We start from the raw sequence: 15,102 nt of genomic DNA, 5'->3' as shown, positions 1-15,102 counted from the left end.
GTATATTATCTTAATATGACATTTAAACAAAAAAATGCATGGAATCAAAAGAAATTGGCTCCTCTGCAATTATTAAGGCTAATAACAGTAACGGTTATGTATAGATAGATATTTGGATGCTTATTAATGGACAGCGAGTCAATCACATGGATGGTTTTGGGTGATGCCAGATGCCCCTCCCGCCATGAAAGGTAGACGCATGTGCCGTTACACCATCAGGGATCCGTTATTTGTGATGACAACTCATGGATGGGCCAGTCCATACGATACACTGAAATAAATATGGTGGATTAGCACAGTGCTGGAGTCCATCTGTATGACAACGCCTGAGACACCCCAGGTTGTACGCAGCAAAACCTATAGGAGGCCAAAAAATAGACAATAAAGAAAGTAAGTGTCCCCTGCAAACCAAGAACATATATGTTTGTATTCCATCTCCAAAATATTCCTGAAGTGGATAATGCTCATTGTTTAGAATGTAATGTGATAATGTACGTATGTATGTATGTATGTATGTATGTATGTACTTTATTTATCCCACAGCGGGGAAATTTACTTGTTACAGCAGCAAGCAAACAAGATACGCAAGTAAAGAGTACAGTGTAAAGAATACATAGTGACTACAACATGGTTCAGGTGGTGCAGGTGTTGTAGAGCCTGACAGAGGTCGGTATGAAGGACCTGCGGAACCTCTCCTTCTTACACCGTGGGTGTAACAATCTGCTGCTGAAGGAGCTGCTCAGGGAAACAACAGTGTCATACACACTACATACTTGCCATACAGAACACACGCAGCTTGGACTTCCTTAGACGCAACCCTGCAGCTACGGGGCTTCACATAACCACCACTTTATTCCAGTGACAAGGCCTGTTTGTGGGGCCTGAGCGCTACAACATACAGTATGACTACTCCAGACAGGAAAGAAGACAAAAACTGCTGGAGTAGGTTCACTATTTGTGGGCGTTACCTTCCAAAATGCCCTGCCAATGGGAAAGACCCATTTATTTAGTTCTTCCTTTTTATTTGCATATGAAGTAAAGTACATGCGGCCTTTCCTTCCCCAGGGAAAGCTTTGCTACTTTGTTGTAAAAGTCTGATTACCTCCTGGTGAGTTTAGGTATATAATCCTCCATCTTGGCGGTCAAATTCATTCATCCATGCAGCAAAGCATAGCATGTATATTGAATGCATTTGATTTTCTGGAAAAAAAACAAAAAACAACAAAAAGTTCCCAACTTTTCTAGTTGGGAACTGATATTTTCCTGAAACATACCTACTGTATGTTCCTCTGCTGATTACCAAAGAATGAAAAAAGGTAGAAACAAACTTTTTTTTCTGATGAAAGACGGGAGTCTAATGTTTGTTTTGGTAGGTTCCATGTTTCTAAAACCATACAAGACAATATTCTGTGGGCCTTGAAAGAGCCGTCCAAATGGTGTAAAATGGGCGCGACTGAAGGGCTTGTCTTTTGAAAAAAGGCTGGAATTGAGAGAGGTCATATTTTATGTTATTGCTGAGTTTTGTATTTTCCAGGTGAGCCCCTGACCGCATGTCACTGCCATAAAGCTGCCATTTTGGATTCTCTAAACCAAGCTGCATTTTTATACATACATTTGAATGTGGTAAAAATTGTTTTGTAAAAATTGCATACATTTTGCAAAAGAACCACTGCAACGCGTAAGCAAGAGAAGTATTTGTAGAGCCATGAACCGCAACAGCATGTATGCTTCTTCCCCCCCCAACAGCAGCTGATGTCACACTGGCCATGTGAGCGCTTTTAACTTAGCTGCCATGTTGCCGTCCGAGCCAATCGGTGAGGACTTTGAGGCGGCCGAGGCTTATGATTTGTGGAAGTGCAGTCAGTGATAAAACATGGTACGGTGTGTACTGGAGTGGAGTGGAGTACTGTCATACCTTGTTTATCACGCTTCATTGGTTCCACACCCGACCGCAAAGTAGGATTCCTTATTTCTAAATGCAATATTTTTGTATTTACAGCACAGAAAGACCTTCGAAATACACTTTTGAACATTATTAGTGCTCTCTAACACCCCTATAGTCACCTTTACGCTCGTCTCACCCAATATAGCAGACACAATAAGAGAAAATACGCAATTTAAGACAGAAATAAGACTGTTGCTGATGTGTGTTGCTGTAAATGTGGGAGACAGGAAGTGACATCGGGGATTCAGAGTTGAGTTTTAGCTTGTAAAAAGTAGCCCGTGTTAGGGATTATTGCGCCTCTTGTGAGATCACACAAACCTACCAGCAATCAAGTGCGGTGCTTGTGCGTCTCAGCGAACATTACAAGCATGACTGACCCCTAGTGACCAGTGTAGGACACTACATATCCTTACATCATCTTTGAGTGCATCTTCTCAGTGCCTTTTATTTGTATTTAGTTCATTTAGCTGTTTTATGCCTGAACATTTGCTTACACTTGCATATTTTGACTAATAAAAAGAGATTTGAAGCATCTTTTTGATGGAATGAATCCAGTGCACGGTATTCCAACGTCATGATGTCACAGCCATTCACTTCACTACATCATCCTGCAACAAGAGGGAGATTAGCTCTGCTGCTGGCAGCAGAAACCACACAATGTGTGATTTATTCTAGCACAGTAGCAAAATCAGTCATTATTAACAACAGGGCTGCATTTTTTCCTTCTGATGAGTCTTCAAGACTGCCTTGGCTGCAGTGTGCGAGCCAGCAATGCTTTTGTTTTGGTTGCTTTGCACACGGCCAAGAACATTGTGTGACCTGACTGTTCAAGCATAACATCACGCACCATTTGTAAGCTATTAGGTCATCCCGAGGTAGCTTTCCTTGGTGGAGTTGACAAAGTGACTGATGTATTGACCTGGCTGTATGTGGCTAGATAGCAGACACATCCGTACATGCACTGGGATCACCAGAGCATCATCCTCCATATGCAACCTACATTATACAAATGTCCGTTAGGTCGCTGGTAGGCTTTGGAAGCCCTAATATCTCATCAGCACTAATCAAAGCACTCAAAGGTATTTGAGCCAAAATGCAGCCGGGACAGGAAGTGGGATGACCGCTGATGATAGCGGTGGAATCTAGTCGCCTTTCCTGGGTAAGCTGCAACAACAATCCATTGTTCTGCCACGCTGAGCTGGCTGAAATGTTGCAAAGAAAACAAAAACAAATCCGGCAAACGGGTCATGAAGCAAAGAACGTGAAGTCTAACAGACTAAATATATTCGTTCATAAATCGCCACTGGTGCTTGGGTGACTGCGGCCTAACTGTTTTAGCATATTTGACCTTTTTGACCTAAATGAAGCATTTTCAAGCATAAAAATGGCTAAATGATCTAAACCACAAATACAAAGCATGCCGAAGGCGCATTCAAAGATGCTGTGATGGTATGTAGAATAAACGTCCAGTGGTGTGAAGAAGCATTTGCCCCCTTCCTGATGTCTTATTTTCTTGCACATCCTCAGCAAATGGAAATATTACTCAATGACAACACAACTCAACACTTTAAAGGAAACTTTTTATTATTAAGGGAGAATAAAATCCAAACCTACATGGCCCTGTGTCTTATTTGTGTCTTATATGTCTTATTTTCTCTTAGTACTGTATGTCTTACTATTTTGGGTAATATGAGTGTAAAGGTGACTGTAGGGGTGTTATTTCATGTCTAGACGGTCTGATGATGTTAAAAGGCATATTTAGAAGGTCAGAAACTGGTTTCCTATGTTATAACTACGAAAATAATCGATTTATTCACGGAAATCCACTTATCACAGTCGGATCTGGAACCAATCAATCACAATAAACCGGGGTATGACTGTATACCTTTTTTTAGCCTTAAAGAGACTGACATGCACATGCATCATGGCCAACAATGCATGAGATGCTGGTGTCATCCAAGGTAGTAAACCAGGAGTGGCCGCTGCTGGGTAATTCAACGTGGAAGTGGAACATGGGATCTTCTGGAGGATCCTCCTTTTCAGAGATATCCACGTCACGCTCCTTTCAAACGGAGAAGGTATGTGATTCTCTGACGAGCAGCAATCACCGTCATGATGAGGCAGAAACGAAAGAAAGGGAGGATTGTTGCTGACAGGATGAAAAGGGAACCGAGCTGAGGGAAAAAAGTGTGCTCATACAAAGTGCCTTTCAAACGCCTCTTTGAATGTGAGCGAGTGCATGAATGGGACTTCAGTGCACACTTGGACAGGGATGAAATAAACAAATGCAACCTTCCTCATGCCGTCTGCTAACATTTAGACCAAGGGGGGAGTGTGGTGGCATGGAAGGATCAATGCAGCACCTGTGGGTGGGGGCTCAGAAGCCTTTCACGACGAAACCCTTTTTTATCTTGCAAGTACAACTTTTAGTAATCATTCCTCACAAGCCTCTCTTGCACTACTGGACGCATTTCACCAACAAACACAAAATAAGCACAACAAGACATTTTCATACTGCAAAGTGCAACACACTTTAGAGCAGGGGTGTCCAAACGGAGGGCCACAAAGATGCAAGGGCCACCTGAATATTTGAGTGCATCTGAGCTTGGCGAGGGGGGTGCAAGGTACTGCCTACTGTTGCTATGAACTTCACTCTTGGTGCTTTCTTTGACATTTTTGCTGTTGTTGTTTCCAAAGATTTCAGCTTTCTTCTCAAATAATCTTAGTACATTTTGACTTTATTCCCAGAATATTACAACTTTTTATTGAACTTGATTTTCCAAAAATGACAACTTGATTTTTTGTTTCTCATAATGCTGCTAAAATGACATCATTCTTTCCTTATTTACTTTTTTCTCTTCATATTTCAATTTTATTTTAAAATGAAAAAGAAAATAAAAAATGTTAGAATGACAGCTGTTTCCTCGAAGTAAACGTAATGTCAACACATTTGAAAGACTAATCAAAATCGTATTTAAGATATTTTATGAGATTTTACAAGAATTTTAGAGTTTTAAGGCCTTAAATTCCAATTTTTTGTAGGTTTTGACTTTCTAAGAAAGACCCTGCGCCCTGAAATTGCTTATTTACAAACTTGAAAATAAATCCACAAAGTGGACGTACCGAGCTAGCAAGCCTGTTGCCCTGTGGAGGACAGCGCAGTTTGATCAGGTCTCACTCGTGCGCCGATATCAATATATTGTTGTCCCTCGTTTATCGTGGTTAGTTGATTCCACAGTGCAGCATGATAAGTGAATCTCTGCGAAGTAGGATTCAATATTAATATTATAATAATAATATAATATTTTTGTATTTACAACATAGTAAACCTGTTAATATGTTTTAACCATTATTAGAGCCCTCTGAAATAACACCCCTATAGTCACCTTTACACTCATATTACCCAATATAGTAGACATAATCATGGGAAATAAGCCTTCTTAGACATACATAAGGTAAGATAAACTCACACGTTAGCACTGACAGCATACTTCCTGGTGACTAATGTCTCATCAATGTCCCGTTAAGCGGGCCTTACATTTCCCATAAGCCACGGCCAAAATTGCACAGCCTGTGCGTGTGGTAGCACGTATGTCGGCATGGAAGGCACACTTTACTGACACCAAGAGACCAGTGTAGAATTCCACTCTACTGCTACTGTTTGTGATTAAGTAGACTCATGATGCACTTCAATCGCTTTATTTATTAACATGCAGGGAACATTCACACAGCAGCTGCTGTCGGCCGATCTCTACACTGCTAACCTGCTGCTAGCACTCAGCCCACAGTCAACTCTCGCTAGCTGACGTCACACACGTCACTTACCAGGACCCGCTTCTTAAAGGCACACACAACATGTCACAGAAATTGTATTTTTTTACTAATAACAGACCATATTCAACCAGCAACAGCAGCCATTGATGAATGAGCTTTTGACAAACCACGATAGAGTGAGGGTGCAATGACATGTGATATGACGTGTGATATTTCATGAGTGAAGACAACCTTGAGAAATGCCAAGAGGCATTGGATCAGCTCTGCACTCCAGGGGGCACTAATCTGCCAAGGAAGTAGAGTACAGGTGTACTTGACATGTTGCCTCACCTCTTTGCTACGTAACAAACAGAGTTGTGCGATGGAGGATCAATGCACCAACTGGCTTCATTTCACAAACTTAAAATCATTCAAAGCTCAAATCAGGAAGCAACAACTGAAAACAATCCGAACATTTCACATCCGTCCATTCTGCACTGAATGACAGACGCATGCGGAGGTCCACACTCAGCTGAGGCAGACAGGTGGACCAGACAAGGTGATGGATGGGAGGAGCTACAAGTAGAAGAGAAAGGCGATCAAAGCAGCAGTGTGTGTGTGTGTGTGCGTGCGTGCGTGTGTGTGTGTGTATGTGCGTGTATGTGCGCGTGCATGCGGCGACCAGAAACCTTTTGTCTGAGCAGCTTGCTACGGACGTGACCCCACAGCTTGGCCCCGGTGTTGGTGTGCCTCTTGAGCACGGGGGTCTGCGGCTGGCTGGACCGGTTGTGCTGGTTGTGCTCCAAGCAGCATTGCTGCTCCAGATGCTCGCACACCGAGTTCAAGTTTACATCCGACACGAGGATCTCCGTCATCCCGGAGCCTCAGATTCCCTCTCGTACGAGATGCAGGTGGAGGAGGTGTGACTGCAAGAGGAGGAGGGTAGGATGCCCTCCTAGCCTCACTTGAAGGTACAGAAGAAAAATAAAAAGTATCTGGTAGATTCACTTAGATTTCTGCTTCAAAAATGTTAAAAAGGAAAATGGCAGAAAGACACGACGTCGCCATGGTTTTAATAATCTTGCAATTCCACGTAGAAGCCTGAGCCACAGTCAGCTGCCCACATCTCCTCGCCGTGTGCAGTTGGACTACCACCACAGCGTGGGGGCGGGGGGGAGCGAGAGAGAGAGAGGAGGGGAGTGAAGCGGCCTCGCTTCTCCAGATGTTGGTGGACACACCTCCAAAAGAGTGGGAGGGATCCCTCAGTGAGCGAGCATTGACGTGATGTGCTGTGATGTTGTGGAGCCATCTGACCTCGCGTCAACCTTTCCCAGACTTGGTCACACCAGCCAGGAAGTCAGCGGTGGAAGCGGGAATGATTCACGCGTACGGTCGGTAGAAAACTGCAGCAAAAGTTACAAATCTGATGCCATCTTCCTCTTTCCTCCCCTCCGTTTAGGACTGAGCCTTCTGCTACGACGTGACGGCGTGTCTTCACGTCATTCACTGCCAATGTGCCAGCGGGCTTTAACCCTTTTCATGCCACGCCTGTCTGATGCTATGGAAAAGTCATGCAAAGACACGCCCGAGTCCTTCCAGTCACATCAAGAGGGCATCACCATCCTCATTTCAGAAGTGCCGTTTGCTCTTCAAAAAGGATCCACAAACACACAAACCTACCTACACACCGCAAGGAACCAGACCCTCCAGATGCTCTACCAAAAAGGCAGCTAGCGACGTCCCTAGTGACTTTTTCCAGCCTTTTGGAGAGCGACATGTGTTGCTCTTCTCAAGGTGCTGCGGACCTGCTGTGGGGCCCCTGCCCCATCTAAGAAATCTAAAATCTTGGGAGGACATTTTGGAGTTTGAACGTGAGACCTCCGTTTAGCAAGCATCCAACAACAAAGTCTCAGTTTGTCTTCAGCTTTCACTTCTTCCAAAAGAAGGGCCAGCAAACGGGATTGAAATTTCTTTTATTTCTTATTTGAAAAAGTGCCCAACCAATCAGAGCGTCCCGCTGTGAGAGACGCTACACGTTATTTCAAGAGCGTCAGCACGTGAGAGTCATGAAGACTGATGCACAAAGATGATGAAAGTGAATCTGGGTCGTCACGTGTGATTGCCACCAAAGCGGTGCGAACATTAAGTAAGAACGCCGTCGGCCCACACGGGCTCTAAACATGACCAAGCCAACTTAGTAGATGCGTTGTGGCGCCAGATGTTGCAGCTTGTTGCTGCGGCGTCCAGCAACGCCAGTCTTCAACTGAGAAGATAAACAACAGTCTAGGCTGGTTTGAACCCCCACCGCAGTGTATTTTTAACCCCCAAGCTTTGGAAGTCAGACATACACGCTCCATGCGTCACTTTTTGGAAAGAATGTCTGGGAAAACATTATTTTTGGGGGTGCATGGGGGAACGAGAGGGAAGAAAACCCCCAGGGAGACATAAGGTATTTTTGGAGGAGAAAGAACAGGAATGAAATCCATGATATGTATATCCCATAAATGTATATCCTATATAGTATATCCTGTATAAGTATATCCTGTATATGTATATCCCATAAATGTATATCCTATATAAGTATATCCTGTATATGTATATCCTGTATAAGTATATCCCATAAATGTATATCTTATATAAGTATATCCTGTATAAGTATATCCTGTATATGTATATCCCGTATATGTATATCCTGTATATGTATATACTGTATATGTATATCCTATATGTTTATCCTGTAAATGTATATCCCGTATATGTATATCCTGTATATGTATATCCTATATAAGTATATCCTGTATATGTATATCCTATATGTACAGTATATCCTGTATATTTATATCCTGTATATGTATATCCTATATAAGTATATCCTGTATATGTATAACCCGTATATATATATATCCTGTATACGTATATCCTATATAAGTATATCCTGTATATGTATAACCCGTATATGTATATCCTGTATATGTATATCCTATATAAGTATATCCTGTATATGTATATCCTACATAAGTATATCCTATATAAGTATATCCTGTATAAGTATATCCTGTATATGTACAGTATATCCCGTATATGTATATCTTATATAAGTATATCCTGTATAAGTATATCCCGTATATGTATATCCTATATAAGTATATCCCGTGTATGTATATCCTATATGTACAGTATATCCTGTTTATGTATATCCTTATGTACAGTATGTTATACACTACAGCAGGGGTGTCCAAACTCATCTTTGAATGAGTCTTCTGAAGCCTTTTATGTTGTAACTTTGCCATTTTTATGATTGAAAATGCTTCATTTAGACAAAAAAGACATGCAATTTGGTCAAGTATGCATATTTTTGTGACTAATAACAGGCCATATTCAACCATGAAACAGCATGACCTATGAACTAATATATTTTTGGAAAAAGCGTGGTTGGGTGAAGCCCAAGAACTCGAAGCGCTAAGTGGCGAGGGATTGGTGAAGGTGAAAATATTGAACTGAGCTTTGTGTTATCGCTCCCAAAGCAAATCCTTATTATTAATTATTTATGACGTAATCATGGCTGGCCACAACTTTGGACAATCCATGTGTTTTTGACATCATGAGGGTTAAATCCTTTTGGAGTGAGGCTAGCGAGCTAGAAGCTCCTTACTTCTGCGCTATTTGAAATTGGCCACTTTGAAGCAAAGCGATTCGCCGCTTGCTGTGTGATTCTTTCAACAACTGCAGCAGCTATGTGACTGCATTGCAACCATTGGTCGTCTTCCCTGCCTCAAATGATAAGAAAGCCAAGGTCACCCCACGCTCCAGTCTTCACTCCTTCAGTCGTCTGAAGACGGGGTCACCCAGAGTCCATCACGCTCCATCACACCAGCATGACGGCGTGAACACATGCATGCGCTATCTGGTGCTCCCTGCAGCCTGGTGTTTGCTCATGCTTTATTTACGCTGTTAAAACCGACAGACACGCAGACGCAACGCTCGGGTTCATACCGCCGCACTTACTAGAATCGCCTGCTCCCCCCAAACCACAGCTCCACCCTACAAGACGTTTATTGCAGACTATCAACATTAAAGCGAGGTGCCAGGATAACATTAGTCTGACCCACAATAGTTCATGGTGGTCACACGGGTGTGCCGAGCTGACTCTTCTGTTCTTACGAGGCGTTCACACGCATAAAAGTGCAGAGGAGAGACCATACAGACGAGGATGACCATGAGGCTTGTGTGATGGCGAACATCACAACCATAATAGATGGAGGCTGAGGAGATACGAGAGATCTTGTGGGAATAAGCATGCAGTGGAAAGGGGGGGTGTGGGGGTAAATGTGGTCTGTGTGATGCTTTCTGGAGCCCTGTGGGATTCTGAGCACTCGTCACTGTGGGTTCAGTGTCGGACTGTCTTTGACGGTGTGGGTCACACCAGCTACTCTTTTATGGCCACTTCTAAAAGGTCCTTATTGTACACCAAGTCTCAAGTCTTTCATCTCAGGTCTCAAGTAAAAGGTCCAAGTCAGGTCAAAACAAGACAGGTTGAGTCAAGTCTAAAATGACTGAGTGGGTTGAGTGGGTTCATGTCGTAAGCGCTGTGTAAACGTGTGTTGACCAAATAAAATCACAGGACCTCGCCATTTGTGTTCAACAAGGAAGATCATGTGGGGAATGTGGACATGACGTAACACCATCGCCTTGGCTGAATTCACCCACGCACACGCTGGACACCTACCTGCATGTGTCCTGGGTACAGTTCATTTAGGCGCAAGATTGACTTACGGCGCAGTCTAGGATGGGACGTCGCACGGAACCCATCACTGCCTGTACTTATTGATTAGATCAATGACATTGATTGAAGTTCTTCAGCCAGGACAGCCAACATGGTGATTGTGAAGGAGCTGCTGGCTCCTCCTTGAGTGCCCTGGATTCTGTGACATCAGGACCAGCCTTCCTTCTCAATAATAGATGGGCCGGGTCACACGGGTCCTCGTAAAGTCCTCAATATTCCAACCTCACACCCACTAGTGGGCCCATTACACCCCCCACCACCAAAGACAAATTAGTCATCAAATTAACGCCCAGACATCATTAATATGGAGCAGACCAACCCCTCCCCCTCCACTTTCAGCTGGTAATTGTCCAACATTGGCAGGTGTTTGTTAAATTGGAATATTCTATTCTACTGAGATTCTATTGGGATTCTACTGAGATTCTATTGAGATTCTACTGAGACTGAATCATAGAAGTCCAGCCTTTATCGCGTGCGTGAATGATGCAAACAGGAAACAGCCAACTCTGAGCTGTGCTGCTTCAACACCAAATGACAAACAATCGGAAAATGTCAAAAAGTCTGACACTTAATGTCCTGGTTTCAATAATGCATGGGGGGGCTGATGTGTGGGGCTGTGCTTCTGCAGGTGTTGTCATCAGCACATCAGCCAATCCCGTCTCATTGAATGCATCCTTTCCTCCTCTTTCAACGTTCCTGCTGCTACGCCTTAACCCAGAATACGTGCCACTTTGTGAGAGGGGGGGCTTCCAAGGGAGCATCCTTCAAGGTACTACGAGAGTGCAAAATGGGGGGGCAAGAGGAAGGGGGAGATCACAGCCTTGGGCTAACCTGCAGATTATTCTGATTTCCCTTTCATCTACTGTAAATCTTTGGGGGCCATCTTGAGCAGATTAACCGCCTCATCACTTCTTAAAGACTTTGGAAGAAAGGTAGCGGAGGCAAGGGGGGGTAGAAGAGGGGCCAATGGAAGGTTTCATTAGCATGCTGCTGGTGCAGGGTGGGGTAAGGCTACTAACCAAGTGCTGCTACACAAACAAATCCTGCAGGGTATGAAGAGATGAAGTTAAATAGATATTTTATTCTGGATAAAGATGGTATGGTAATGTCTACCCATCCCTGGGGAGGATGATGAGGAGGCGCTCCACCAACAATCTCTTTATTGCAAAAACAAGAAAGGCTACTGTCCCACCCAGCCAAAACAGCATCAGCAAACTCAACTGTCCTGTCTGCATGCAGTCGTCCTCCTCAGTCTGCGCACGCACGCACGCACGCACGCACGCACGCACGCATGCGCGCAGTCAGGACTCAGCCTGCCACGTTCACGGCCTCACAGACAGTCGTAAATCACAAACCTCTTTAACACTACAGGGCGCTGCAGTCTTCTTCTAGAGATGGAAAGGTTGTTAGGAGGGATGCTCCCATCAGGGTTTCATGCAGCCATTCCATCATTCCATCATTCATGACTGAGATCGGTTAGGACAATTCCAAGGGACCCTGACTGCCAGGGCCCTCAAAAATGGGTAATTATTCAAAAATAAAAAGGGGGTCCCAATGTGATTTTTTTTTCATGGGGCCAAGAATTGCTGGCACATGGAAGGCATTATCGGCATTGCCCATAACAGAAATCGGCCGATAGAGATGGAGTGGAGCATCCTTAGTTGCTAGCGTGATGATTCTCCTGCCTCCTCTACTACGACTACGACTACTACTACTACTAGTACTACTACTACTACTACTACTACTACTTCTACTACTACTAGTACTTTTACTACTCCTACTAATAGTACTACTACTACTTCTACTACTACTAGTACTTTTACTACTCCTACTAATAGTACTAGTACTACTTCTACTACTACTTTGTCCTCCCAATAAGCCACAGGCATAAAGGTAAGGAATCCTCAAGTACGGAGGAATTGAAGTGAAAACAACAACAGACACCAGTCCAGGGTGTACCCCGCCTGTCGCCCGAAGTCAGCTGGGATAGGCTCCAGCATACCCCTGCGACCCTAATGAGGAGAAGCAGCATAGAAAATGGATGGATGGACAACGCTTCACTCACTAGACGTTGTGTCTCTATTGGTGTTCTACTCTGACTGACTGGTACGAGCCCATCTGTACAGCATGACCCGGTTCTAGTGATGAAGACAGGCCAGATTGGCGGGACAGCACGCCACTGACATGCTTGAACGATTCACCGTGGAGAGTCAAACTAGGACTGACTGCAAACAGCCACCTGGAAGATGACATGAGCACAGAAGAGGAGGAGAACGAGGCCTCGAGAGGTGACCGGATTACACAACAGAGGCTGGAACAAGTGCTCATTGAAGAACTGTTTCAGAAGAACAAGTAGGATCGCAATTGTTTGGATGAAGAGTCACATGTCAAACATTAACTTCACGGAATATGCTACATATGTTTAGCTCCCAAATCTTTACAGACAACTTCCACAGATCAGGCTGATGGGTTGGTTTGACCTGCTGATGATGTGTTGCTGCAATTGGAGTTCATGCAGTTTGACCAGGTGTCTGTCAGGCTGCCACCCACTATTATTTTCAATTGAGAAATCAATCAGAATCAATAAACACAAACTATTTGTGCTTTGGTCTGCAACATGTCAGAAAAGAGGCAAAAATGTCAATTGCTGTTCTCCAAAGTCCAACCTAATGTGTTATTTGGCCTAAAACACAAAGACAGTGGATGACTAAGGACATCCACGAATGTTCACGTTTGAGAGTCCATCGATGGGCCCAGCGACCCAGGGTGTGCTCTCAACGCAGACACGTGTGTCATCAATTTCATCAAATTGTGAGGCGCTGTAGCTTCTCATTATCATCAGCATTGTAAGCTCCAATTATTTTCTCGCCAATCACATCTGGGTCAGTAACCTCCACAGATTCCCGATGACCAATCAAAAGTAAGCCAATGTGGGGTCAGACTCATCAGCAGCTCAAGAAGCTGTCAGTGCATCAGACAGAAATGACTTCATGAGGATCTTATCAACAATTGTGATGACTGGCACGGTCTGTGCTGTCCTTCCTTTACGCTGAAAAAGAAACTAAGGAAGAGAACGGCCTGCTGACCTCCTGGCATCACCCTGGCTTCATCAAACACCATCAGGTTTCAAATGACTGAGCGGAGGAGATGCGAACACCCAGACACCTCCTCTGCAGACTGTGGAATGCAACACAGAACACATCCTTCTACCCGGCGGTTACACAACACCCGTTACATAATCCCAACCAATGCGAGACCCGCCTCCCTCAAGAACACCCACTCGGCACACTGGAAGCGGGACAAGCGGAGAGATGAGCAGGTACACGCGAGAGACAGCGTCCACACATTTGATACGTGTCTGCCGGGGACGTTTTGGAAAAGATCAGCGCTGAGATGAAGTCATCACCACACGGTGGTTATGCAACAGGCTGCTTGAAGATGAGCGTGTTTGATGGTGTCTTTTCATCTAATCTGGTACGGGAGAATAGCAGAATATCAAAATAATAAACGCAGACGACATTTGGTTGTGAAATATTTGAGAGTTGTCAGGTTTTCCCATAAAGGTGAAAACTATCAAGCAGCTAAAAAATATGGGTCTTAAAATATAAAAACTGATGTGACACATTCTTCATATCTGCAGAGAGATTTACAATCATCTTCTACTCTATTGTGGGGGGAGGAGAAGGGAAAATCCATGCTTGGAACTCTAATCAACGTTTGGTCTTCTCTTGATTGATGATTTCATCCTGGATATTGGGGGTCATCTTTTATTATTGATACGATTTAATATTGGGCGTCATCTTATATTATTAAGATAAGATTTTTTCAGTCAGTACTGAAAAAGGTTGTCTTGGACCAAAGTTGAAATGAGTGCAAACGATGTACATTTTTTCAGCCTTCTGATTCAGAACAGCTGCAATTTGTTCAGGACTACCGATGTTTTTTGGGAATTAAGAGAAACAAATGTTAACTACTTATTACACCAAACTGTCAAACACAAACAGAAAAACTGAAGCAGCAAAGAATGTGAGTCTCTGCCAAAACGTGTTGTGCCTGCAGTGTATCACGTGCCAAAATGACACATGAGATCCCGTCGTTAGCTCATATTATGGTGACATGCCAGTAAGAACAGCCGGGAGGATATGAGGCCGCGTCATTCACTGAAAATCCACCTTGATTTGAATGCCTAGCATCCTGTACACCACTGGATTTGTCACTTCGGCAAATGCATAATGAGCCCTCGCACTGAGACAGTGGCCCACTTGGCCTGCCTGGTTGCCCCAGTTCCTATTTTTGCCATAAACCTGCAAACTGTACAGTGGCAGTGGAATGTTCCCAATCAGCTGTGGCAACTTCAAAACACAAACCCTGATCTCCTTTAAGCATCGACAGATTACTGATACAAGTAAGACAAAACAAACATGACGCTGGGAGACGCAGAAAGCTCAGTCAGGACAGGAAATCCTCGGAGGCAGGAAGTGATAAAGCAGGATCAAACGACAGGCACGACATGGCTCACTGAAGCAAAGCATCAAATACGGCAAGCCATGAAATGCTGACAACACTGGAAAGCAACACAGATCTTAGTCAAGGCAACCACTTTGTCTCTTTGGCTTCTAGG

At 43.9% G+C, this 15,102-nt stretch overlaps 1 protein-coding gene across 5 annotated transcripts in view; it reads right to left on the bottom strand.

The window, feature by feature from the left end:
* The window catches only part of abr (ABR activator of RhoGEF and GTPase), a 118,595-nt gene that overhangs the window by 12,327 nt on the left and 91,166 nt on the right, over nt 1-15,102 (bottom strand). The window contains exon 1 of one of the 5 annotated variants that reach the window (XM_054755029.1): nt 6,388-8,219. The exons of the other annotated variants lie outside the window; for them this stretch is intronic. Coding sequence (XP_054611004.1) covers nt 6,388-6,573 — 186 coding nt within the window. The 5' untranslated portion in view covers nt 6,574-8,219. Of the gene's footprint in view, nt 1-6,387; nt 8,220-15,102 lie in introns of those variants that run through there. 5 annotated transcript variants of the gene reach the window in all.

The sequence above is a fragment of the Dunckerocampus dactyliophorus genome, chromosome 16, assembly GCF_027744805.1.
Source record: "Dunckerocampus dactyliophorus isolate RoL2022-P2 chromosome 16, RoL_Ddac_1.1, whole genome shotgun sequence".
NCBI lineage: Eukaryota > Metazoa > Chordata > Actinopteri > Syngnathiformes > Syngnathidae > Dunckerocampus > Dunckerocampus dactyliophorus.
The sequence above is the reverse complement of the archived record's forward strand: the minus strand, read 5'-3'. Positions and strand labels throughout refer to the sequence as shown.